The sequence below is a fragment of the Rhamphochromis longiceps genome, linkage group LG15 (genome assembly GCF_057381845.1).
Source record: "Rhamphochromis longiceps isolate RC_006_pf linkage group LG15, R_longiceps_female_GT1.1, whole genome shotgun sequence".
Classification (NCBI taxonomy): Eukaryota; Metazoa; Chordata; class Actinopteri; order Cichliformes; family Cichlidae; genus Rhamphochromis; species Rhamphochromis longiceps.
This window is the reverse complement of record NC_140571.1, coordinates 40,437,930-40,464,118: the sequence shown is the minus strand read 5'-3', so window position 1 is coordinate 40,464,118 and position 26,189 is coordinate 40,437,930. Positions and strand designations below refer to the sequence as shown.

At 41.1% G+C, this 26,189-nt stretch overlaps 1 protein-coding gene across 3 annotated transcripts; it reads left to right on the top strand.

The window, feature by feature from the left end:
- The first annotated feature begins 450 nt into the window (after positions 1 to 450).
- On the top strand, positions 451 to 25,670 carry rubcn (rubicon autophagy regulator). Of its 3 annotated transcripts, XM_085381660.1 has the most exons (22): positions 451 to 837; positions 2,701 to 2,854; positions 4,467 to 4,550; positions 6,412 to 6,571; positions 6,675 to 6,781; positions 7,007 to 7,232; positions 8,010 to 8,432; positions 9,059 to 9,106; positions 10,003 to 10,098; positions 11,839 to 11,954; positions 12,141 to 12,336; positions 13,245 to 13,352; positions 14,644 to 14,718; positions 17,312 to 17,372; positions 18,344 to 18,476; positions 18,553 to 18,698; positions 19,026 to 19,090; positions 19,186 to 19,424; positions 19,726 to 19,787; positions 19,879 to 20,032; positions 20,167 to 20,260; positions 23,100 to 25,670. In XM_085381660.1, the coding sequence occupies exons 1-22, from the start codon at positions 800 to 802 to the stop codon at positions 23,234 to 23,236; spliced, it is 2,922 nt and encodes a 973-aa protein (XP_085237786.1). In that variant the 5' UTR covers positions 451 to 799; the 3' UTR covers positions 23,237 to 25,670. The 3 variants fall into 3 exon arrangements, with proteins under 3 accessions (XP_085237786.1, XP_085237787.1, XP_085237788.1); XM_085381661.1 differs by lacking the exon at positions 9,059 to 9,106 and having other exon boundaries at positions 455 to 837; positions 23,100 to 25,669; XM_085381662.1 differs by lacking the exon at positions 14,644 to 14,718 and having other exon boundaries at positions 455 to 837; positions 23,100 to 25,669.
- Positions 25,671 to 26,189: the final 519 nt, after the last annotated feature.

Genomic DNA, 26,189 nt, shown 5'->3' with positions numbered 1-26,189 from the left:
ATTTGTATTTTTTCACGCTATATATCTATCTATAGATATAGATAGATGTATTGAAGGCATAGATACGACTCTTTAAACAGCGTGAAAAAATACAAATAATAATTATTATTATTATTTGTATAAAGAGAGAGAGAGAGAGAGAGTCCACTGTAGTTACAAGTAGATTTTCAGATTAATTCCCTCATTTATTATATCAGGCTGTCCTTTGTAATCATAATAATTTCTTTTTTGAGTAAATGTTTCAGTCTACTGCAGTGTAAAATTATAACGGTCAGTGGTAATTCCCTTGCTGTGGTTATGGGTTTAATCTTTGCTAATATTTTAAAGTTTCAGCTTGAAAATACAGACCTGCAGTACTACTCTGTAACAACAGGTGGCGACATGGACCGGGTTTCTATCTAGTCTTCTAGAAAGCTCTTTCCTCACCCGCCGCCTAAAAGTCATAACTCTTTATAAACTTATTTATAAAACACAACTGAGCCTTTTATTTTCAAATTATTTGCAAGTTACTGAGGGCGGTATTATCTGGTGTTATTTTAAAGTAAGCACTGTTACGTTAAATAGTGGGCAGAGCTACGCAGAACACCACCGCCCACTGATGATTGTAGCAGGTCATGCGGCCTCCACTGTTTTGATCCACGGCTCTGACAGACAGGGTAGAGATGGCGGAAGACTTTAAGTCCGGGTGACTCTTTCAAGCAACTCTGCTACTGCGATACATCTCTATTGTACCTAACAGGACGGGATATTCTCCGAGAAGCTGGCGGCTTTGTACGGCACTCGGTTCCTCCCTGAGGACATGGAGATCAGGGCAGAGGGAGAATCTGAGGAGCGCAGGTGAGTGACAGGTTAGGCAGCGTTGGTATACGGCTAACACCCATGGTTTCATAAACAAGGCAACTAAAGAGTTATGTCACTGGTTACCTGTGATCTTTGTTTAAAAAGATGACCAGCAGTGAACGCATTTAAGCTGAGTCAACTGTAAAAAAATGCGAGCCTAAGTAGGTTTGAACACTAGTGAAGAACTAATACCAGTATTACCCGTTAAGCTAGGCTAGGCTAACCTGACATGCCAAGGTTTGACAGGCTGGAGCTAATGGCTCTATCCCAAAGGTCTCCTGGTTTATTATTTACTGTGTTGTAAAAAAAATATGGCGTTGTTAGACTGCACATTTGGAAGATGACGGAAAGGCTTGTATTCGTTTGCGTTATTAGAGCTGTTAGCTGTCATACAGTGAGATGGTGCTAACAGCTAAACTGACCACATAAAGTACCTGTTGTCTAATAAGATTAAAATATGGGTTATATCAGCAAACTAAGCAGGTGGTTATTTTTATGAAGGTTTACTGAAGATCAGCAGAATTACTGACAGTGCAAGTACTGGAAGACTTTTGGGAAGTTCAAGGATTTCCAAGTGTTTTCCCTAGCAGATTAGAAGGATACATGTTTGCCGATCCTCTTAGTTTGCACAGCCCGGGGTTTCTCGTACATGAACACGCACAGATAAGAGTGGAAGGTAATCCTTAAAACCTCAATCTCTCCGAGTCTAGAGGAATTTTACCCCTGGATGTGGAGGGGCTAATTACATAACTTTACCCCTCTCACAGATGCACCACGCTCCGCAGTATGTGCAGAATGCTCGCTAACCTCCGGCCTCGTCCCCCTTACACTCCTGTGTTACACATATTATGTGATTTGATTAGTTGGCTCTGTGTCTTAACTCGTGATGCTGCTGCTGCTCAGAAATTCTGCTGATGCCTAAGAAAAGACCTTGTGCTCACTGTTGTGCTTCTTCCAGGTTTTATTGACTTTTCTAGCTGGCCGTTCTACTTTCACACACCGTCTCTGCCTGAGATACTGTTTTTGATCTATTAGGAAAATAAATTGTGTTTGTCTTTGGCCATGTCAGCCTAGATCAAAGAACTCTTTAGTCTGGTTTCACAGCCTTACAACACATAATCTTCTCTATTTTGTTGCAGTTGTGTTTTTATATTATCTACTGGATTTATTTAACACCATGGAGCACATGTCCAGTTAAGTTCTCCTATAATCAAGGAGTTCACCCTCAGTTGTTAACGTGAAGGTTTCTTTGTTTAATTTTTTTCATTTGTGTGCTGCTGGTGAAGTCTGACTTGCTGAGCTGAGGGGGAATGAGGAAGTCGTGTGAGCCAGCAATTTATGGCTCTTGGGGAGTGTCTAATATCTAGTATCTGACTTTTTTTTTTCTTTCTTCCACTGCTGACTGTATCCTAAAGATAAGGGTTGACTCAGTACTCAGTGGGTACATGTCAATGACTGAATTTGTTTTGCAGTATACTTCATGAAGGTACTTGTAGAATTCAAGTGGGCTCTCACTAGGTTCAAGACCTGCCTTTTATTTACATTTGTACACAAAATATTGATGTTCATGATAGAACGTCATGAACATCAATAATGGGTTCAAACGTACTGACCTTTCCTGATAGGCAGACTCTTGGCTATCGGGAAAAGTCAACATGTTCATGTTGGGATGTAATCACACTGCTCACACATTCAGTAATCCTCAGCATTTCCAATAAGTCATTGAATTTCTGATTGTTTCTGAGAAAAGAATTTTGGTCTAGATGATTAATGGATTAATCAGCTGCATTGCCAACACCAGAACCTCTGTACCTCCTCCCTCTTTGTTAAATGTCTTCTTGCTTCCCTGTTACCTTCCAGAAAGGAGCACTGGAAGCTGCTGTCCAGCCTGAAGACCACAGTGGAGGGCCTCTTGTCCACCAACAACCCTAACGTGTGGTCGCGGTATGGTGGCTTGCAGCGGCTGCACAAGGACATGAACAACATCCTCAGCCATGGACTGAGGAATGAGCAGGTCAGCACACGAAGCCCATATCGATCTCAACAACAAACCTTTTTTTTTGTTTTTGTTTTAACAGAACAAGGATGGCATTTACTAAAATAACACCAGCATATTCGCATGCTTGGGGGAAAATAAAGAATGCTGATTTTGCTAGATACGTCCTGTGTGTTTTGTATCTTATTTCCCGTGCTGTGTCTGTGCCATCTGATTCTGGTATGAAGACAAAAACACTTTGTGTTGCACTGAAGGTGCATTTACCCTGATCAACTGTATCAACACAGCATGCCTGATGAGGTTTTGGTGCATGCATGTATTGAGACTTGGGATGTTTATGTGAGTGATATTGACAGAAGTGCTGTGTTTGTATTGAAAAACCTGTTCTGATCTGACAGATACTCTCCATATCATGGTAATGGGAGTACCTGCTTTGGAAACAACCTGCCCTCATATTAAATTAAAAACAAAAGTGAAACACAAATGTGAACTAAACCGGAAAAAAATAAAACCATAATAAATCTGGCCGGGATGGAAGCGTGTGATTTTTATCAGGTGGTTTACAGTCATGTGGGGGGGAAAAGTTTTCACAGGACTGTGCAGTCTTGTGAAATCTAAATACACCCTTACGTCCGTGAATTAGGAGGATAAGACGCAGGAAAGTGCAAATGTATTTTATTAACAGATCATCAGGAAGGGTGAGGACCTCCTGTAGAAGCAAATGTTTTGGTGGTTTGATCGTCAGTTAGCATGTTAAGTGCTAAATGATGGTATAATGGGGGGGAAAAAAACAACAGAACAGGTTTGGCTTGTTTGACAGCGTTACCAGGGGAAGACTCTTCTCTCTAAAATGAACATGGCAACAGCGCTTAGGCTTGCAAAACCACATCTGAACAAATCATAAGACTTCTGGAACAATGTCCTTTGGACAGATGAGAGCACTTTGGAGAGTTTTGTCCATAGTGCACAGCCTCATGTCTGGTGAAAATCAAACACAGTATACCAGTGCAAACACCTCATACCAGCTGTCAAGAACTGTAGTTGAGAAGTGATGATTTGGGCTTATTTTGCAGCCACATAAATTGGGACATCTTGCAGTTGTTAAACTCTTCTGCATATCAAAGTATTTTTGAGTCAAATGTGAAGCCGTTGGTCCGACAGTTAAAGCCTGGTCAAAATTATATAATGCAGCATGAAAATAATCCCAAGCACAACAGAATGGCTGAAAACAAAAAGAATCACAGTAGTGCAGCCGCCCAGTCAAAGTCCAGATCTCAGCCTGATTGAAATGCTGTGGTGGAGCCGTGAGAGCTGTGTATAAACAAATGCCCGCAAATGAACTGAAGTGGTGTTGTAGAGAAGCTGCTCCACAGCAATGTGAGAGACTAATAAATTTAACAGAAAATCATAACTTATTGTTACTAAGGGCGATTCTGTAAACTACCAATTCACCAAAACTTTCTTTTTAACTAACTGGATGAATATATATATATTTTTTCAGTTGCCCTTCTAAAATTTAAGGAAAATATGATATGAAACACAACTCTCGTTCTTCATAATGACTTGCTGTATTGGTTGAAGCTGATACTTTTGAAACTGGGTCATACACGCCTTTGGCCTTGTGTTGCAGGTGTACTACAAGCAGAGAAACTATTGGCCGTTTGTTTGGTGTGTTCGCTACATCAGCCCACAACTCGCCTCCCACGTTGAACAGGTATGCCCAGCCATGTTAAAGCTGGGATGTAACTTTTTTTTTCTTAATCTTTCCTGACACATAAATATTTCTACTAGACTTTCTGTGCATGATTCAATTTCTTTCTTATTCGAAACTGTGATACAGACTCTTAATACATCCTCTGGCTGAAACAAGCTGCTTTAGCGCTCACCCACTTTAAGCCGGCTTTCTTCTGATTGGCTGGCCTTTACAAACAGAGATTTGGAACAGCAGTTCAAAAATAAAAAAAATTAAAAAGCATCTTTATTTAATCAAACACTGCAAGTTTTTTGTTTTTATATTGTGATTTACATTTTTTTTCCCCCCTAAATAATGTGGCAAAATACAGTATACACTCTTTTGGCTCTGGTTCTCCTTAACTAAATAATTAATAGTTGCTGTTTAGCAGTGTTTGAGAAAAATATGCTACTGTGATTTAATGCTAAGTGTGGTTTATTTACGCTACATTGGTTGCTAATGCGGTTTTCATTTCTAAATCAGTTTCTTTCTTCGTTTCTCTCGCTTCGTTTCCTACTTCTGAGTCATCTTGTTCAAAGCTTTAAACACTGTCTGGTGGTGGTGTTGTTGTTTTTTTTATTTTTTTATTATTAGTTTACTGTAAATGTGAAACCTGTAAAAAGAGCTAATGTTTCAGTTCTCCAATCCTTGTTCACAGCTACCAGGGATGCACACATGCATGTTTATATCTTTTATGTTGTTGCTGTTGCTGTGTGTTTTAGTTTTGAAAGTATAGCAAGTTTCCTGAGAGAGCTGCAAAAGCAAAGAGTAAGCAATTACATAATTTAGGCTCAGAAGCATTTGTTTACTACAAACCAAACACATCTTTAGTGTGAAGGTTGCATTTAAGAAAATGACACTGTTGGATTTGGAGGATTTATCTTTTCTGGAGGAAAAATGATAGTTTACCTTTTTTTTTTTTTTTTTTTTTTAAACCTGTAATGTGCTCTTGTCCCATCAAGCCTGAAGCGCTAGATTTGCTGGAACTGCCTCCCTTTTGTGGAAAATCCCCATAAAGTGATGTTAGAATGTGTTTGAGAAAAATAACACGGGCCTTATAATTATGTTCTTGAAAAATCCCCCCCAAACTCACATGATCTGATGGCCTGGGTAGAGCCACTACACTTGCTTAGATTGCTGACTTTTTGCTTCCTAGTTTGTTGTGGAAAACGGTCTGCCTTTAACCCCAGTCCTGTCTGTCAGGAGGTAATGGAGTTGTATAACAGCAAATGGACTTGGAGTAATCTAGTTATCCTCATTATTCCCCTGGTGTTACAGACCAGCAGGGCTCACTCGGGCATAATGCAATCACCATGTGATGATTGTTGTTCATATCTGAGCTGCCGTCCTCTAGTTTTGTGCTGCTTTTTATCATCTGACATTCCACTTGTTTTTCTCTCTTTTCAAGCCTGGTGTCTATTTCTGTCTCTTCTTCCTAAACCCTCTTCGTAGCTTTAGACCAACTGGTGGGAAACACTTATGGGGAATGTTTGCAGGAAAACTCAAAAGAGGAGCAGTTAGGTTGACTCAGTGTTGGCTTAATGTTTCTTTTAACAATAGAAACTAGTTTGAAATATATAGAAGAAGATCTGGGTAGGTGTTAGAAACAATTAACTGCCAAGGATGAACTCCAAAGCCAAAGCCAGCACCACCTGCTGAATGGTCACAAAAACAAAATCCAGTTAAGGAAATGTTTATGGCCTCATCAGCCGAATTTTTTTTTTTTTTTTTTGGTTTACAAGTTTGATCACATAATTAGAGATGGAAATGTGCTTTTACAGACATATAAAAGTTTTAGCCTGTGTCAACACTTTCCCATCTGCTGTTCTCTGTCCATCCTCAGTTCAGGCACCTGGAGCCGGTGCTAAGCACTGGGATGAAGAGTGCTGGTGAAAGCTACAAGGCTGAGCGTTGGCTGCTTCACAGCTTACAGGTTCACATGCTGTCATCGCAGCTCCGACCTTTGCTCAAGCATCTGGGACACATGCGTAAATACTACAATGGTGAGCCACGTTAATAACAGCCCAGGTTGATATACTTGTATTAGAGATTGCTGTGGTGTATAAGTTGTGTTAACTTTGTTTTCCCCCCTCTCTCGTCTTTCAGATGATGCTTTTCTGCTGAGCGAGCCTCATGTGACCGCCATGTTCCAGTGCCTGGAAGCTGTGGAGCAGAATAATCCCAAACTGCTCGCCCAAGTAGACACTGTTGGGGTGGGTTTTCTGACATCTTTGCACATATCACCTGTTTATTCATGAAAAGGTCACTTGTGCAAATGTTTTTCATCGCTGTTTCACTCAAGTTTGACCAGACTGTAAACACATCATTCAGTTTTTAACCATCACCCATCTTTGATGAGTGGTGTCAAAGTGATTTAATTTTTCAAAGAAAAGAAACTCCTTTTACTTTTATTAAAAATCTTTCTTTCCGCTGCCCAGCTGTCCCCTCTGAAGGGCCCACCTTGCCTGGGACTACTGAAGAGCCAGAGTCTGTGTGTCTTGCCCGGATCTGGTGGGGCTTGGAGAAACGCCGACAAGGCTCCCAGTAGAGAATCTCTAAGCCGCAGACTCACCACCTCCAACTGCTCTCTGCGAGAAGCAGTCGCCACCAGCCAAAACTCTGCAAGCACTACAGCAGCTGGATCCTCAAACAGCAACAGCACAAGTGAGAAAAGAGGCTGGGTTGTGGATTTATTTTTTCTTATACTTAAAGTGTCTTGATGCATGCTCAATCATCCAGGTAAGTAAATCTCCAAAAGTTGATTCTGTTCATCTGGACGTCGCGTTCTCATTGGGAGAAACGTTTCGTCACTCATCCAAGTGACTTCTTCAGTCTCAGCTGACTGCAGGTTTCAATCTTATAAACAGTACATTTGCATAATGACTGAAACCAGCCCAGTGAAGGAACAATGGGCTGGGAGGTCAGTTCCTTCATCATAATTATGCAAATTCTCATGACCATTGATCAAGAACCGTTGATCAATGGCCATGAGTATCATTCACAGAGAGTTGGGGAATGTCCCCTCTCGGGTGGATTTGTGGCAAGGCGCTATGAATACACTACAGTTTGTATGTGAATAGGCAGGCTGAGTTAACCGTACAGAGGCCTGATTGTTTGTTGGCAAAGCCAATTGGTGAAGAATGTGTTAATGCAGTTGGCGAAGTCAGTGTCCTGAGCTGAATGTGCTCACTGAAATGGACAAGGGTGGTTAAAAAATAGCTTAAGTGGATTTAAAATCTCTGCAGCGTGTCACCATTTTTAGACAGTCGGTTTGTATAAACAAAAACAGACATGCGCGATACTTATATGTATGTAAATACTTACATACGCAAGCCCTTGTGGGGCAGAAAATTCTGGGAGTAAAATTTGAATATGTGAAAAACCAAAAACCCATAAGCAAAATCTGAGTACAAATCTTAATCTGTCCCATTTGTCTTGCAGACACTACCTCTCAAACCAGCAGCCTGGAATCTGAATGGGTGGTTGTCACCAGTCCGGGGGAGAACGCACGAGGTGCGACACCCCCACCTGGCTCAGCGTCCATCCCTTCAATCTCATTAACGGACACAAACTCCTTCCTTCAGCCCGAGGCTGACGAGTACGGTGGCGGCGGTGACTCTGACGATGGTCCAGAGTATTTGGCCATCGGTAACCTCGGGCAACGCAACGATCGACGCAATTCCCAAAGCTCCACCCACAGCAGCGAGCGGGGGGGGAACACGGACCAATCCCTGCAGCATTCTACTACACAGGCCCCGCAGAGGTGTTCATCTTTTTCAGAGGGCCAGAAGGGGCCGGGGAGGGGGCTCAAAGGACACACTCGATCATTCTCTGACACGGGGGTCAATCAGAAACTCAGGAATGGTGAGTAGGAGATTTCAAGAGTTTCCGTTTGGAAGGGATTGTTTTATTTATTTAAATTACAGTGTATAGCAATTTTCTGTTTAATTAAGGAGCCTCTCTTTCCTATGAGAAACATTTAAAGATAAACTTGTACTTCAAAATTGATTGTAATACTTCCTAAAGCGGTGAACTTCAGCTTCAGCTGGTAGCCAGTTCACTTCTTGCTTAGTTACTTTGTGTTGCATGTTCATAGATCACAACGTGGCCTGTAGTACTTGTGGTATTTATTTGTAATTGTCTGGCGTGTTTCTCTGGAGCGAGTTTGTAAATTTCTCATGAGTTTAGGTCATTTTCAGAATTAAACTAACCCTAATTTTACTGTAAGTAGCAGAAATGTACCTGACTAATGCAGTTAAGGGTGAGGTTAAGCTGTAGTTCTACCTGCGTAGTATGTGTGTTTTTTCACAGCTCTCTGATATGCGGTTAAGCCGTGTTCTCGCACGCTTCCTGTCTGAGGTTTTAAAGCTTTCACCCAGTTAATATCGGCTCTGTTTGCTCAGACTGTTTCCCCTTTCTTGGCTTGAATTAATCATCTCTTCTTCTGCTCTGTCCTTGTCTTATCTCTCCCTTCTACTGTTTGCACAAAGGAGGGGGCCACAGAAAAATCACCATAATAATAGAGGACCCGGTAGCAGGTTGGCGGTGCAGTTTCACTGTACTCCATCACATGACTTCTCATCTCCCCTCCGCTTTTTAAAAAAAAAAAAAAAAAGTTCTTTGTGTGCATGGTGAAGAACTCCATCCCTCTTATTTTCCACTCTTGTCTTCAGCCCATCATTTGTGTTTTGGATTTTTCTTCTTATTTGTTTATTTAAACCAAATCAGATTGGTGTGAAGAAGTCACTTTATCACTTTGCTTTCTTTTGTTCTGGGACTCTATTACAATTCACACCTTGGCTCATGTGACCCTTACGACTCGCATGACAATGAGGTGGCTCAATGACTCTCAAAATTGTCAGTGTTACAGCCCCATTAGAGGTTAAATACCTGGGAGTGTCCCGTCTATTTGAGAACCCAAAAAGCAACATTGCCTTTAACTGAAGTGTGATGGGGGTGACCGGCGACCATAAAGGTTCCCTAAGACTACGTGTCAGTATTGTATTCAAAGAATCATGTAGTCTTGTCTTTTCTTCTGATGTTTTGAAGTTTTAATATAAATTCTGGAGCTCACAGAGAGGAAGATTCCCAATGCAAAACATAACTTTAATGCAGTATTGTTTACATTTGCAAAGCAATGACAATGTAAACAATACTGTAAGTTTGTGGTCTTTAAGTAAAAGTGGGTCACTGAGTGATATAGACTACCTCTGTTTCACTCTGCAGTTAGGCTGGTTGGCACTCAAAGCCACATTTGTTTCAGTGTAGCCATACACTACACAATAGCCTTAGACGTCATTGTCCAACACAAAGCATTTAACCAGCTGCTTTTCCTGCACTCAAGCATGTTTGCATCCATTTCTCTTAAAAGAATACTGTAATGAGGTGAAGGATGTATTAACACACATCCTTTTTTTGTGTGTGTGTCTCTCAGAATCAGCAGGCGAGGACTGCTGCATGAAAGACTACAGCCCGTTCTCACCTCAGCACAGTGATACCAGCACATCCAGTTCTCTTTACATGGAGTCTTGTGAGTTTTCTGTGTGAATACTGACACGCATATGTCAGCTGACGTCTTGATGAGTTTTGTTTATTCAAAATGCAATTAGGTCATTAAATAGAGATCGACAGACCACGCGACTTTCGCGTATTGCATTGTAGGTACGAATGGCAGCAAAATCAAAACACTGCATCAGGCGCTAGCATTTCCAGCACCGGTAATCGTTCATTCTGCGGTTTTAATCCCTGCTTGCATTTTATTTGCCCCCAAAACAGTTGCGTACAAAACGAAGGCGAACACAGCAGGTCCGTACAAAGACAGACTTGATGAAAAGGCAAAAAAAAAAAGTACGAGGAAAAAATCAAAGGAGTGAAAGGGTCAGACCATACAAGCATACAGAGTGCGCTAAAGACGTTGGCGTGCTGCCCAACTTTCATCACACTCATATTTAGAATTATATGGTCCTAAGTGTGAGTGCATACACTCACGAAATGTTTAGTAACTTCAGATCCCTGCAACAAGCCCAGGTCCAGTTTATTTTGGTGTGTCTATTTTCTGATTTGGACTATTTCATTTTACAGCTGTCGTTAAAATTTTTCCATTTTCTCCTGTGCAGGCCAACGCAATTTATTTGTCTTTTCAGGTTGTAGTTTTACACAACATTTTCAGATCCAATAGAAATAAAATAAGTTTTTCATAATTCATTCAATTTATTGTCTTTATTTATAACTGGCATTATTGTTTCATTCTATTATAGATTCTTACAAGAAAGAGGCAAATCCATTATGCTTTATTAGCTGCTTCGGTGAAAAACAAATCAACAATGCAAAAAAACAAAACAAAAGAACCACAAAACATTTCAAAACAACATACTGGAAAACAGTTATTCATCACTTGATTGCTTCAATACAACCCTTGGGCACATATATGTCGGACTTTTCGTGGCTGTTTTGATCTCGCTCTCCCTCTTAACCGATCAAATCTCGCTGTGGTAGCAGCTTTAAACTCAGTATGACCCAGGTCGATAGAGGGTGCCCAGTCTGGACCGCAGCATTTTGTAGGCTGGTTTTCCTGCAAAACACAACAAACATTAGCAGGCAAAGCCACAGTGAACAAAGCAGCAAAGCGCAACGAATTCAGTTCAAATCCATATAAGACTTATTTGTAACCCACATCAACAATTATGTTATGATAAATTACGTGTTAACTACAACAAAAGATTTACCTTTGTGGAAATGCTTGGAGCAGACTAACATGTGAGCTGGAACGTTAGATTTGGTCTTGGAATAGCTGTAATCCAGGCCATCCGTCGCCTCTTCGTGACTTCGGAAACATGACTTGAACAATTTTTCTTCCGCGAAGGAATCCGATAAAAAACGATCTCTTTACCCGTCGGCTTCCCGTGACTGTCATGTGACCGCCTATGGCAGTTAATAATACAACAGCTTCTTGCCATTCTTTGTGTCTCAGTTTATCTCTGTGTGACTGTTGTCTTGTAATAGCTCGCGCGTGCTGCCTCTTGTACCTACAATCCTTTGCGGTTTTACCCTGGAAATGACGTCACATTTTCGATCTCTATTGTCCAATATTATGTAAAATGGATAAAAGTAAATCTGTCTTGACCAACACCCAATTAAAGTGTTTCTTCTGGCAGCCAAAAATCAGAACCTTTTGATTTGTAGGCAACATTATGGCACTAAAATTCCAGTGCAGTGTGTAAATGTCTGTTTTTATGGCTTTGTGTTTCTGTGTATGCTTTGTTTACTTCAGATGGGTCCCAGTCCAGCAGTACCTCAGAAGGGATGTTCAGGAGGCCGTCAGAGGGGCAGAGCCTCATCAGCTACCTGTCAGAGCAGGACTTTGGCAGCTGTGCAGACCTTGAGAAGGTCAGGGCTTAATTCATTGCAAATGTAAATTGAATCTCAGTGCAAACATAATTGAAATGGAGAAAAATGTAGAAATTATGGGTGAAGATATGATGATAGTTACAACCAAATTTCCCCTTGTGGGACAATTAAATTATTATTCTATTCTATTATATTCTCCTTTTTAATTACCTCTGTGTGCTGCAGGAAAATGCCCATTTCAGCATCTCCGAGTCGCTTATTGCTGCCATCGAGCTGATGAAGTACAACATGCGGCGCCAAGAGGAGGGCGAGGAGGAAGGAGACAGTGACAACGAGATTCAGCAGCTGAAGCAGAAGATTCGCCTGCGAAGGCAGCAGATCAGACGCAGCCGTCTGCCGCCATCAGCAAACTCCCAACACGGTGTGCAAACATCAGTTACATGAAATCCTTTTGTCATCTGTACACAGACACAGTACTTCCTTCATGTGATTCTAGGTCTCTCAGTAGAGAGAGAGCTTTTTAGTTGTCAATCTTCAAAAACAATGTGTCTGTTTAATTAAAGTAGCTTTCACTGATGCACAGATCTTTAAAACAAGTATCAGCTTTTAATAGATCCTCACATTTAAATCAGACAGTAAGAACCTGCTTTTTTCACTTGAGGAACATTTCTAAACTTAGATCCATCGTGTCAACAAGTGAACTCGAGATGATCATACATGTTCTTGTCTCTACTAGACTTGACTTACTTGTCTAAACAAGAAAGGGCTAGCTCGTCTACAGGTTGTTCAAAACTCTGCAGCGAGGCTACTGACCAGCTCGAACAAGGGAGCTCATATGACCCCTGTTTTAAAGAGCATTACAGGGGACCCCCCCCCCCCCCCCCCCCCCATATTGCTGATTAGATTCATACACATACTTCCACTCGTAACCTGAGGTCATCAAACCAAAACCTTTTAGTGGTCTCCCACACTCGTTTTAAAACCCGAGGGGACCGATCTTTCCAAGCTGTTGCACCCAGACTGGAATGCACTTCCCCTATTTCTACGGTGTTTGGACTCAGTGGAGACCTTCAAAAAGCAGCTAAAGACATTTTTATTTCAAAAAGCTTTTAATTAGACCAGGGTTTTTATGATGTATTTATGACTGTATTGTGTTTTTGTAAAGCACTTTGTGACACATGTCTATGAAAGGTGCTATATAAATAAACTTTACTTACTTACTTACACATACAGATGGACCACAGAAATACTGGAGAAACCATTTATGATTTTTTTTAAATTTTTTTTATTGCACGTGTTGTTTATTTCTGTGTCCTTTCTTCTGTGCAGCTTTTCACTCCACTGACAGTGGAGGCTCCAGGAGGAGCTCTCAGGACTCCTACCAGGGCCTGTCTGACTCGGGCTCAGCGGAGGAGGTGGAGGAGTGTGAACTGCGAGGTAGAGAGGGAATGAGGGAACACTGGGGTGGGGTGGGGGGCTAAATAATCAAATATATATATTTTGGAATAATTATTAGTTTTATTCCTAGATTTTATAATTCATCATTGATTCGATTAATTCACTTTCTGGTCATAATTCATAACCTCTTCATCAGCCTGTCTGCTCACCAAGCATGTCACATTTCACCGAAGACCCTAAATATGAATGTCTGAGTGCAGAGTTCACATAATACTAGCTATTTCTGCTGTTGCCATTTATATATAGCTGTTAAAGTCATGTGATCACACACGCTAAGTATTTGTATAGTCATACTCATTTTGAAAGGCGTAGCTATTCTAGGAGGTCTGTCATATTTCTCATGCTACAAACAACCGTAGTCTATGAATTGCTTTTATTCTGCTAATAAGGGTTGTGGTTTTTCTCGTGTCTTGGTGGGTTTTATGTATGAATGTATATACATGTATTTAACTGTACTTGGAAATGAACATCTTTGGGATTTCTGCTAACAGTAGGGCTGTCCTGTAACATTTAACTAAATGTTAACAGAGGATAATTGGTTTGGTTGGTTGTTAGGGGGAAAAAGAAACTTTGACCCAAAAGTTCTCAGGAAGTTACAATCATGGACAGATGCTGTGAAGCTGATATTTAGTCATTCATCTGTCGACCTGATATCATTTACAACTCGTCTTTACTTCAGTCCTTTAGCACTGGTGCTTGTTACAGACTCTCTTTACTGGTTGTTGCAATACATTCAGATGTATTCCTGCTTTTGCAATAATGAAGCAGCAGTTTTATTTGTTGTTGTTTTTTATTGTGTGGTGTTACTGGTAACATTCTTACCTAGAACTAAAATATTTTACTGTTTCCTCAGTATATGAACTCAACAGCCATTTAATTCAATATACCTGTTAAAGTACTTATTAATTAAAACATTAAGCTGGTTGTAATACTGTGTTCAAGTTCAAACCAAGCATCAGAAGGGAAGAAAGGTGTTTAGGAGAAACTGCTAACTTGTTATCTTTACACATAACCATGTGTGGGGTTTACTGAAACTGGTCTAAAAAGGAGAAAATATCCAGTGCGTGGCTATTCTCCAGGTTAAGAAGCCTTGTTGATACGAGAGGTCAGAGGAGAAGATTGGAGTAAAATCATTTCATGTGTTTTCACCCTTGTACCTGCATGACTTCCACATATACATGCTCCTCTGGATGCGGCAGCGCAGGGTGGCACTGACACACTCTGTGGAGTGTAAAAATGTATGCATGTGGTGACAGTTTGTGTCTCTCAGATGGCTGTGAGGGTCAGTCCCTGTTGGCGATGTCTCAGAACGGCCTCTCCCTGTCACTCGCCTCCCTCTTCTCAGGTATCTGCGGGCTGGAGTGGTGGGCGTGGCTCCACAGCTACTTACAGGCAGTTTACTGTGGCTGTGCTCCTCTGAGAGGAAGCTGGTGGTTCTACTCCAAACTGAAAAACCTTCTTTCATTAATCGCTCTAACTGTGCTGGATGTGGGTCCTGCATAATTGCCGTGCTAGTTAGTGTTTTGGTTTCATAGTAATACTTTTTTTTTTTTTTTTTTTTTAAAAAAACAACTTCCATTTCACCCAGCTCTCACCACTAATTTTTATACTATTGTGCATATAAGGTTTTGCAATATCTTATCTTTACCTGCTTTTATAGTTTTTAAGTATTTAATTGAGAGCTATGCAAGCTGTGCACCAAAGGCATTAAAAATTGATGATACATTTCTGGGTTTAATTTACAACCGAATTACAAAAAAGTTGGAATCTGTGTAAAATGTATATTAAAGAGAACGTACAGATTTGTCTTATTTACAAAAGAACTTTGCCAACATGTCAAATGTTTAAACTGACATTATGTAACATTTTAAGCTCATTTAAAATTTTACTGGAGCATAGCATCCCTTCATTATTTCACAATAGCTGCTCTCCAGTCCTCAGTTGTCTTTGTTGTACTTTTTATTTAGTTTTTCGTTTGTTTCATTGTGCTCCAAGATCTGGACTGCAGACAGGCCAGTTCAGAACATGGAGTCTGCAACATTCAAGGTGTTCTCTGACAAACATGTCATCCTGATAGGAGCATGTGCTGCTCTAAAACCTGTATATACCTTTCAGGTCTGATGGCTGATGTACAAGCTGCTAATTCCATAGGCAATAATGTACTCGCATACCATTGTTTGAAGTGAGTGCTGATAACACGCTGGATGGTCTCCATCTTGTGTTTGTTCATGTGGACAAAATAGGTTAGAAACACTTAGGCTTCAGCCTTTTGTTTCTTGTGTCCAAACTTTTTTTTGAGATGTTGCTGCCATCAAATCAAAACAAGTTAATATTTATGTGTATAATATGTCTCAGTTTAAGCACTTGGTGTGTTTTGTTCTATTAAGAATAAAATGTGAGTTTATGAAATTTGCATTGCAAATGATAGCGTGCTGAATAACCACTCTTAGCAGTGGCAACATGTAGTTTCCTTCCATAACTAAAAACCAAACACAGTTAAGATGCTATCGGCTCAGTCTCATACTCACTCAGTTATTTTATTTCCCTTGTGTCCAGTATCTAATCTCTTTCCAAGAACTTGTCAGTTTGGAGATGAGCCACCTGCCTCCTCACCTCAGTGAAACTGTGCTCTTGCCTTTTTGTGTTAGTGCTTGTTGCTCAATGCTCCGGGGTTTTGGTGGTGCAGGAAGACGAATGTGCCTGTACCTGTCGGGGTTTAAAGAGGCTCTCGGGAGGAGACGAGGGAGTTAACCAGTTGCATCATGTGGCTGTTGTACATTTGAGGTTATCACGTATTCATCCATCCATCCATTCATTCATCCCAGTCATTATTCATTACTTCCAACATGTGTCCAATGACCATCTGGTGTTGTCACACATGCGTCCTTCCACCACGTGTTCATATTTAAAGAAGTTAGCTCAGTAACCAGAATGGTGCTAGGATTATTCCTGATAAGGTACACTTCAGGAGGAATAACAAAGAAGCGGTTATCTCTTAGGGGGATTTCATTTAGACATCACAGCTTTAATTTTCTCGTAGCATTTTCCTGAAAATGCACCGTTTAAAGGGAAGGCAAAGAAATTGGCTAACACCACTGACTACAATATCCCAACAAATCTAACAGCTTTCTAACTGTGCTGTAATTGCAACTCACTCCTCTGAACACAGACTGATCAAAAAGATCAATTGTCAGAGCTTCTATGCACACATGATTTACGTTGTGCCACTAATTGAAAATTGCACATTCACACGATGATTTTTAATCATCTCGAGCAATCAGAACAAATGCAACCGTTCAGACCTTTGTATCTGTAGGTCTTGAGTTTGCTTAGTAGAAGCTATTCATAACACACATAATCAAAAGATTTTTAAAATCCATCTTATCTGTTCTGCACCAACTTTAATTGCCTGCAATCCTGAAATTTTGGCTGTAACCTGCACTCATATGGGCAAACAGGAATGTTGATCCTGAAAGAAACTGGTAAATCCATGCAGGCGGTCTCCTGTTCTGCCAAACCTGTGCTGCTTTTGTCTTTGCTCGCTAGTTTCTTTTCTTTCTTTTTTTTAAGAACACGTTTTAGTGATGATATTGAGACTGTTTAGCTTTCACTGCATGTTTTCTGCTTAAGTGAAGTTAAAATTAGCTTGAATTAGAAGAGAAGAGATGGTGTGGGGTTTTTTTTTTTTTTTTTTTTTTGTCAAATTTATCTTTCTCGATTTGTTTCACTTTTTAATCTTCAACCTCTTTGATTAATTTTTTATTATTATTTGTTTTTAACTCTGCTTTGCTGTAGCAAATAGTGGCAACAAACCAAAGAAACACCATCCACTCGCCAGTTGCTTGCAAGCCTTTGGAAGCCCTCTCTTAAAAATGAGTCCTGTTACTGTTTGTTTTCACTCGGCCAAATCTCCTTTAACGTTTTGCTGTGTCTTCTAGATGCAGACATAAAGCACAGTGTAAGCTCCAGCGGCAGATCTTTTCTCAGCTCAGATTCATTGTAAGTAAATTTTTCTCATTTCTCTTTACATCATAATTTTGTCAGTTTTACTTTAAAAACTGGCTCAGTACCTCACTAAGGAACAGCCCTCTGGCTCGACAAATCATGGAAGCTCCACTACCACATCGTCGTTCTAGACAGACCAATCACTGCAAGGACAGAGGGTCTCCTGACCCCCTTTATAATAGCCACTGGCCCAACCACAGGCATTTTCAAATAGCCCTTTTCCTCTAGTACTTACTGGGGGCAGCTCAGCTCGACTCGACTCGGTTTTTCAGGTTTTCTGTTAGGTGGCAGTACCTGATACCAGGTACCTTTTTTATTACCTACTGAGCCGGGGTTCCAAACAATCTAAAGCAATTGGAAAATTTGACATCAACAGACTGCATGCCACCAATTTGACACTCAGTGGCGTCACTTGATGAGTCATGAGCGTCTCCACAGAAACCTGGCAACGAGGGAAATGACTACCCACAAAACTCTATGGTTCCCGTGGCTGACAAAGTGCCGTACACTGAGTAGCAGGTATACCGTCACCTCAATGTTGTGGTGTTCATGTCGCATGCAAATGACGTCACTGGACTTTCAGCTGGATTGCTGTATCAAGCTCGTGTACATTGGATGGTACTCAGGTCACTTTTTCATTACAACTAAGTCAAGTTGAGCCAAGTAGGTGCTAGGTGAAATAGGCCAAAAGTATTTCCTCTACGTGCCCATGCCCCATTGCTCTTACTGTTATTGTCATACTAATAACTTACTGATAATACACAAGGACCTATTTGGAGTTGAAGACCAGAGTTGAAGTCACTTAAACAAAACAAAACAAAGCGTGCTTTAGGTTTCCTACACTCCATTGACTTCATTTAGTTAGTTTAATCAATCAGTTGAATTCCAAATTTGAACATTAAAATGAATCAAGTTGTGGATTTTACTGTCCCTTTTTTAAAAATGTCTTGCTTTCCTGTGTGTAGCACCCCCTCCTTCCTCCAGTCTAACTCAGCTGAGTCAGTAGCCATGGGTTTACTCAGGCAGTTTGAGGGCATGCAGCTTCCTGCAGCTTCTGAGCTCGACTGGCTGGTCCCAGAACAGGATGCCCCTCAGAAGGTACATATCCCTGCCGCTTGCAGTTTTCCAAACATGGCACTGAACATTGTACTCAACTGATCATGCTGTCTCCCAGTTGTTGCCTATCCCAGACTCTCTGCCGATCTCTCCTGATGACGGCGAGCACGCAGACATCTACAAGTTAAGGATTCGGGTCAGAGGTAACCTCGAGTGGGCGCCGCCGCGACCACAGATCATCTTCAACATTCATCCTGCACCCAAGTGAGTCCACATCATATGCATCTTCATCTTTGTGAAAATAAATAAAAAAAAAAATAAATAAATGTATGTATGAAAAATAAATAAAAGCATACTACAGGGATTAAAGTGGATACAGTAGGTGGAGAAGAGGAGTCTAAATTAGGGTTCTGTTAGCACCAATGAACTTAATTTATATTTTTCAGGAATAATAGTGATGACTGTGGGCTCTTTCACAGAAAATTTAAAGATATGCTTATATTTATTAATCATTTCAGACATGCAGTAATCAAGTAAGAGACACAACTGTTTGCAGTTTGCATTTTTTTTTAACTTATTGTTGTCTTTCAGGAGGAAGATAATTGTGGCTAAACAGAACTACCGCTGTGCTGGCTGTGGCACCCGCATTGACCCAGGTATAACCAGCAACAACATAAAAGCTAAAGGAATTGTTCTGCGTGCACATCCTTACCTTACCTCCCTGTGTTTTTGTTGCCTGTCCCTGCCTCAGACTACATTAAGCGGCTACGTTACTGTGAATACATCGGCCGGTACTTCTGCCAGTGCTGTCATGAAAACTCTCAGGCTGTGGTTCCCGGCCGGGTGCTGAGGAAGTGGGACTTCAGCAAATACTATGTCAGCAACTTTGCCCGGGACCTGCTGAGCAAGATTTCTGGAGATCCGCTTTTCAACCTCAACGATATCAACAGCGAGCTGTACAAGAAAAACAAATCTCTGGAGACTGTTCGAGTGAGTTCAGAGGCAGCAGTGACATTATCATGTTCAGACTAACATCACCAACATGCAATATCATTAAGAAAGAGTGTTGGAAAATAATTCACACTCTGTCTTTATCTTATATCCTGTATTTGAATTTATTTTTGCAAGTGCTTCAATGAATTACTGCACATACTTCTGATTTTCCTGGAAAATATAAAGAGATGATGGTTGACTTGAGACTTTTGCATCATACAGTAACACAGCCTTACAAGTCATGTTTATTTTTCTCACGCACAGTGAAGTAAACATAATTTTCTAATGTGGTATTCAGGTTTTGAGGATGCAGCTTTTTCACATGAAAAATCTCTTCAAGACGTGTCGCCTCGCTAAAGAGTAAGAGATCTCTGCTTTCTCGTAGTCCACGATCATTTCACAAAGCTTGGTAACAAACTTAATTCGAGGTTGTGTGTGTCTCTCTCCTCAGCTTGTTGGACAAGTTCGACAGCCTGCCGGGTCACCTGACAGAGGACTTTCACCTCTTCTCCCTCAACGACCTCACTGCTGTGCGCAACGGGGAACTGGGTTCCCGAATGAAAGAGCTGCTGAAACTTGGTACCATGCACGTAGCCGGCTGTGTGGTAAGATGAGAGTCAGGTTCCTCTATAGATTAAAATGGGCTTTTGGACAATAACATCAACAAATACAATGCTTTTTGTTTTTTTCGTGTTAATCTAAAATTTCCTTATTTCCTTTCCCCTCATCTTATCCTCAGCTGTGCCAAGCAAAAGGCTTTATTTGCGAGTTCTGCGGGAACGACAAAGACATCATCTTCCCTTTCCACCTGAGCAAGTGCCAGCGTTGCGAAGGTGAGCCCTCTCTGCTGGTGGCAGGCCTGGGTGGTGCAAGGCCCTCCTCCCGCCTCTTCGTTCAGTTTACCTGGCCAGATTGGAAGATCCCCAAGCCTCGTAGCCTGGCAAAGGCCCTCGCGATGGGCATGAAAGAGGGGGTGGGTGGGGAGGAGGATTTAGGGATGGGAGTAGATGAGGAGGTGAGGAGTGGAGAGCAAAAGGAGCAGGAGGAAGTGCGACAAGCATCAAGAGACACAGCACAAGTGAGACATGAGAAAGGGGGACTATTTCAAGGTTTTACTGCTGGAAAACTGGTTAAAGCTTTTTCCCGAAATAAGCTTAATGAGGAGGAGCAGGTAATGACAAGAGGGGGGGATTTGGGGAGGAAGGAACAGATGGCGCATGATGACAACGGAAGCGTTGGTCAGCACGGTGGGGTGGAGAGCAGTGAGGGGGAACAGAGCAAGGAAAAGGAGGACAGACATACAAGAAAGGAAAAAATGAACTTCTTGAAGGTTTTTCAGATGGACAGATTAAAGAAAAGCATCTTAAAAGCAGACAAAAGGGACAGCGACAGAGAAATAGGCAGCAGCGTGGAAAGTTTAAATGAAATTGGAAAAGAGGGGAAGGGAGGTGGCAAGGCATCAGTGCTAGGAAGTCGAGTCAAAGGTTCTTCAAAAACAGACGTGGAGGATGAGCGGAAACCAGAAGTGAAAGAGGAAGACAGAAATGAAGAGTTTAAAAAAAGATCCTCAGAGGAAGCACGGGGAACGGCAGACGAAAAGAAAGATGGGGCCCAAGCTGGGAGAACGGGGAAAACTGAATCTGTGGCTGACAAACATCCCGTTATGAGGCTAGAATCTCATCAGCTGACAACTGTTGTCTCCAGAGGGAGAAGCAAGGAGAAGGAGGAGAGTAGTGGAAGTGGGGAAAGTGATGGAGGAAGAGGAAGAAACCCTGGGGAGGAAGGCCAAGAAGAATCAGGAATTGTGACGCGGAGTAACTGGAGAAATCATAAAACTCGCAGAGGCAGGAAGATGAGGGAAGGCATGGAGGAAAAATAAGACAAGAGGGGAGAACACAAAGAGACGCGACATAGATCATGATGCAGGGGGAGGTGGAGGACACGAGTAAGGAGGGCTGTGTCCTGGGATCACAAAGGATTAGGAAACCTGAGTAAACCTGGAATCAGCTCACAGCAAACAGTTTAATTTCATACATTTGCTGGATTAAAACTAGCTCCTGTTTGTCCAGAACAAGCGATGGATTTCTGGTTGCAGTTAACCAAAGGCCTCACGGTTATTTATCCTTTGAATAAGACTATCGAGCAGTTATTGTACAGTGATTTAATTTTGTCTACCCTTGAGGTACATGTTTTTTTACAGTGTTCAGTCTTGATATTTAAAATGTTACTACCCCAAACGCACATTTTTGGCAGTTAACACTTGTGTAGCTGTGCATTAATGTTTACCAAAACCAGAAAGTCTTACAGAAACCAAGTTGGACAATCCTTATTGCCAAGAGTATGATGATGATGATTATATTGATACCACTCTTATATTTGCCTGTTAAAGGTAAAACAACGGCCTATAAACGTCTCTAAACTTTGCAGATGCACGAGTTGGGCCTCACGTGTTTACATCCAGTGTTAAATATGTAGTTTTAACTTTACTTTGCAGACATAAGAGTGGTGTTCTCTAACTGCACAGGACATGCTGAACTGTCCCTTTAGGTGTTGTAATATGTCTTGTGTGTTAAATTATTATTAGATGTTGTAGTCGTACCTTCATATTTCAGCCATCTTTTTCCCTTTACAGTTGTTTTTTGTCACTGAGGTCTGGTGTGTTTCTGTAGTTACGGTGCTGGTGGAGGGGCGATGTTTTTGGGCGGGTTTTTTTTGCGGTGGATCTCTTTCGGCTGAGGTTGTGGAGGTGCTGGCGCTCTACGTTCCCATCTTTCTCTCTGAGCTCTGAGCTGCTTCCGTGTTGTTGGTGTGTGTCACTGTGAAAGAGACGCTGCTCCTTGTAGTTGCTGCTTTTATTCTTCTTAAGAGCTTTTCTGGGAACGGGTGGCAACTGTACTACAGTGGTACGTCGCTCTGAAACGTTTACATCTCTGCATGCTTCGTTTCGGTGGGTGTTTGTGTTTGTCTGAGTCGTTTTCTCGCACGTGTTCCACCTGAGCTGGTGATTTCATTCCCTTTGTTCGTGTGTGATGTCGGCTGAAGAAGAGTCAAGTAAATCTGGACTCTGCTGTTGTTGTTGCTACGCTGCCTCGCCTGTCTGTGTTTTTAAACCCTTTTCTTTTAGTATTTAGGCTTTTGTCGAAGGAACTACTTTAACGTGCGGAGGTGACGACATGGATGTGAATGTGTAATTTATGCTTTTTAGTAGCTTCTGCTTCTGATTGCTATTATTTAAGCTGGTTTTTATTTTATGTCCTCATAAAATAAACATTGTTTTTGAATTTGAGTTGCCTGTTTTTTCACGAGTCCATCATCAACAGGAAAAAAAAGAGATCCCCGTTAGAGCATCGTATGGGAATGAGGCTGAGTAATGAAACGGGACATGTCTGGACAAGTTTCCTTGTGCTGAGCTTATCCCGGGATATGACTTGCCTGACATACCTGCTCCTTGTGGCTTTCTGCCTTTTTCTTCTGCGGCTTTTATACCTTCCCCGCTCCACCCATCGTCCCTCAGCTCTAATTGTGATTGGCTGCTGTTTGTGCAGTCCAAACATGAAACTAGTTAAACTGGTTTACACTGCGCAGGTGTTGCTTTCTTGTTAAGATGACACACAAGCTCAGTTAAACTGGCTTTCTTTTTAAAAAAAATGTTTTCTCTCCGCTTTTTTTCAGACTGCCACGCGTGTTACCACCGCACCTGCTTCCGCACAGGTAAAGACTGTCCTCGCTGCCAGCGGCTGGCAGACCGGAGAGAGAGGATGGCACGCAAAAACATGGAGGAGCAAGAAGATGAGGGAGGCGGGCCTTAAAGCTGGCAACAGGGGAACCTCAGAGAAAGAGGAGGAGGAGAAGCACAACACGACGATGATTGTAGTGGCTGACCATCTCCCGTTCTGTTCCAGCCTTTGTAACCCGGCGAGACGGCCTTTGCAAACAGCTGATTGCCTCACATGCAGGTTTTACTACATCAGGGCAGCCGCATCACTCAGAAAGAGCACCAAGGCTGGTGTTGATTTTTTCCTATGAATCTCTTTTAGACATGCACTTTACTCTAAGAATGCGTCCTGCTAGAATGGTAGTGATTTTTAGAAATCAGCTCCCTGATTTGGCAATTGGATTAGATTTGTCTGTCCTTTGCTGATGACTTTATTTAAATTTCCTTGTAAATATGAACTGAATATTCTTGCCAGCATCTCCGTATGGTAGTGCTTCTGTTGCTCCAAAGGGAGTTTTACAACAGGGCACCTTTCTTGCTTCAGCTGTGCTGAATCATTCCTGAATTAATAAAATCGCTCCGTGTGTGTGAATGAGAAAACGTGCTGCCTTACACAGATGTTTGATGCTCTTATGTTGTAGTTTCATGTGTGAAAACAGCCAAAGATTCTCGACCTGTCAGAAAGTCCCCATTTTTCACTTTTAAATCTTTAAATTGGGATTTCAAAACGTTAGATTTGAAGAGCTGATCAGTTTCCCAGTTAAGACGGTGTATTTAAATAACCCAGGAGTGCTCTCTTCCTCGCTCCTTACTGTCCTGTTTTTAGCTATTTTACACACATTTGTGTGGCTCTTGGACAAAGCTGCATTCAAAAACACTGGACATTAGAGGAGGTGTTTCAAATCAGCATTGAGTTTTTTTTTTTGTTTTGTTTTTTTTAAAGAATTGTGCTGCTGCTTTGTGTGCATTTGGTTACTGGAGAGAGGTGTGTTGTGAGTGTGGGTGCTTGTGTTTATTTGCGCACACGTCTACCTGCTGTGCGTGTAGCCCAACTGGCACACGGCTGCTCGTTGTAGGTTTTGGAATATTGGAGAAGGTTTGGTTAATTGCACTGATCCCATGTTTTTGTTGGAGGGGCCGATGGTGGGACATCACTCTTTGAGTTTTTAGATGTGTCAGGAACATGAACCCTGATCTTGAACGGTCTTAAAAGTTCCTGCCGGTTGAGTTTCTCAACATTGTGAAGATCCACAAGGTAGAAGAGACCATTATCACTTCTTGGGCTAAATTTAGTTTTTTCTTCCAGCAGTTTGAAAGTGTAAACACGACGGTTCACTGTTTGAACACGGAGTTGTGTGCGAAAGCAATTTTTCCAATGGGACTGCTAGCTTGGAGTCTCCTTTAACTGTTTAAACTGACCGTAAGGTTCTGACCACGTATGAGCGTGCTGTTATCACCTGTAGCAGATGATTAATTTCAGTAGTTGAACCAAAAAATATCTTTACAACTCTGATCGTTTTATTTTGATGACTTTTTTTGCAAACCCAGTATTGCACAGAGGAATAGAAATGTCTGATTATTGGCTCTGTTGTGAGCTGAATTGATCACATTTGTAGTCCTGAAGTCCTTTGATAGACTGGATAAAACTCCAGTGTATGTATCCCATCTGTAGATTTGAGTTGTTGAGGTTTTGGGCACATAAGGATAAAATATCTTTATTTAAAACTGCCAGAGACTGATTTTTGAATTTTGAGATGCTTTTTAGAAGAAACACTGAACAAAGTGACTGCTGAGCTCTACTGACAAACCTCCATTTAGATGATTATTACTATTGGTTTTGTTGCCTTTAACATGGACGAGCGAAGGGGCCTTACAGTGCACTACAGATCCAAATGTATGCTATTAAAAAAGTTAATTATTATGATTAATATTGTGTGTTCATTTGCTTTGGTTCTGTAATCATGTTAATAATAAATGACTGGCTAGACTGTTAATAAGTGTCATTCTTCACTTGAACTTTTCTTGGTAAATAAAACTGAAGTCTTGGAAGTTCATCTGCTATGTATGTTCATAATTAGTATTTAATACATCAGAGTCACAGCTGCCAAGACCCAGAGGTGGAGGTTTTTCTTTGCCTGTTTTGTTTTTGTGTGATTGCAAAACAATAGGCTGGCGCCCCCTGGTGGGCCATGAAGGTACTTCAGATCGACTATAGGAGATCATTAACAATAACCCATTTTGAACATTTCCTTCATACATGTAATTTGTATGCAGTTTAAATAAAAGAGAATGTATAATTTTTAATGTTGCACTTCTGAACCTTTAATAAGCCATAATCCTATTTATACGGTGAATCAAACGATTATCATTTTGGTTTGATTTCTATAAGAGTCTATAGGAAAACTTCATTGGAAGTGGCTCCAAAATCTCATAGATTTTTCTGTTTAAAAACTCTGATTATGATAATTTTGGAGTCCTTCCATGAAAAAGAAACTGAACTAATAAAATAAAGCCAAGTTATTTTAAAAATGAATAAATCCGTAAAAATTAATCGCTGTTTTGTTTGTTTGTTTTTTGGGGGGGGGCTACTTTCATTTTTGATCTATTTAAAATAAATTTAAAAAAAAAATAAAAATCCTAATTTGCAAAAGTGAAGCTGTTAATGAAGAATCAAGTCATCAGAAAATCAAAATAAATGAAAACCCAGCTGAAAGTCTTCATTTTCTGCTGGTGTGGTGATTGGAAATGATTGCCTTAGGTGATATCCGGTCACACTGATGAATGCATTTGGAGCAAATTTGGGGTTCAATACTGAAGTGGTTTGCAAATCAAACCTGATCGGTGGACAGCCTGCTCCCAGTCGTCTCCGTACAGGTACTAATCAGGCTTGGCCCAACCCAACATGTGGAGTGCTCGAGGTGGCGGTATAACCTCAAACTGAAGCAGCTTTAATTGTCATAAAATGTAATTTTTAGTTACTCAGTTTCGATGCCAAGCTGTTTAAGTAGCAGAGCTGAAACCATCGCTTACATTTCATTGTCACAGAA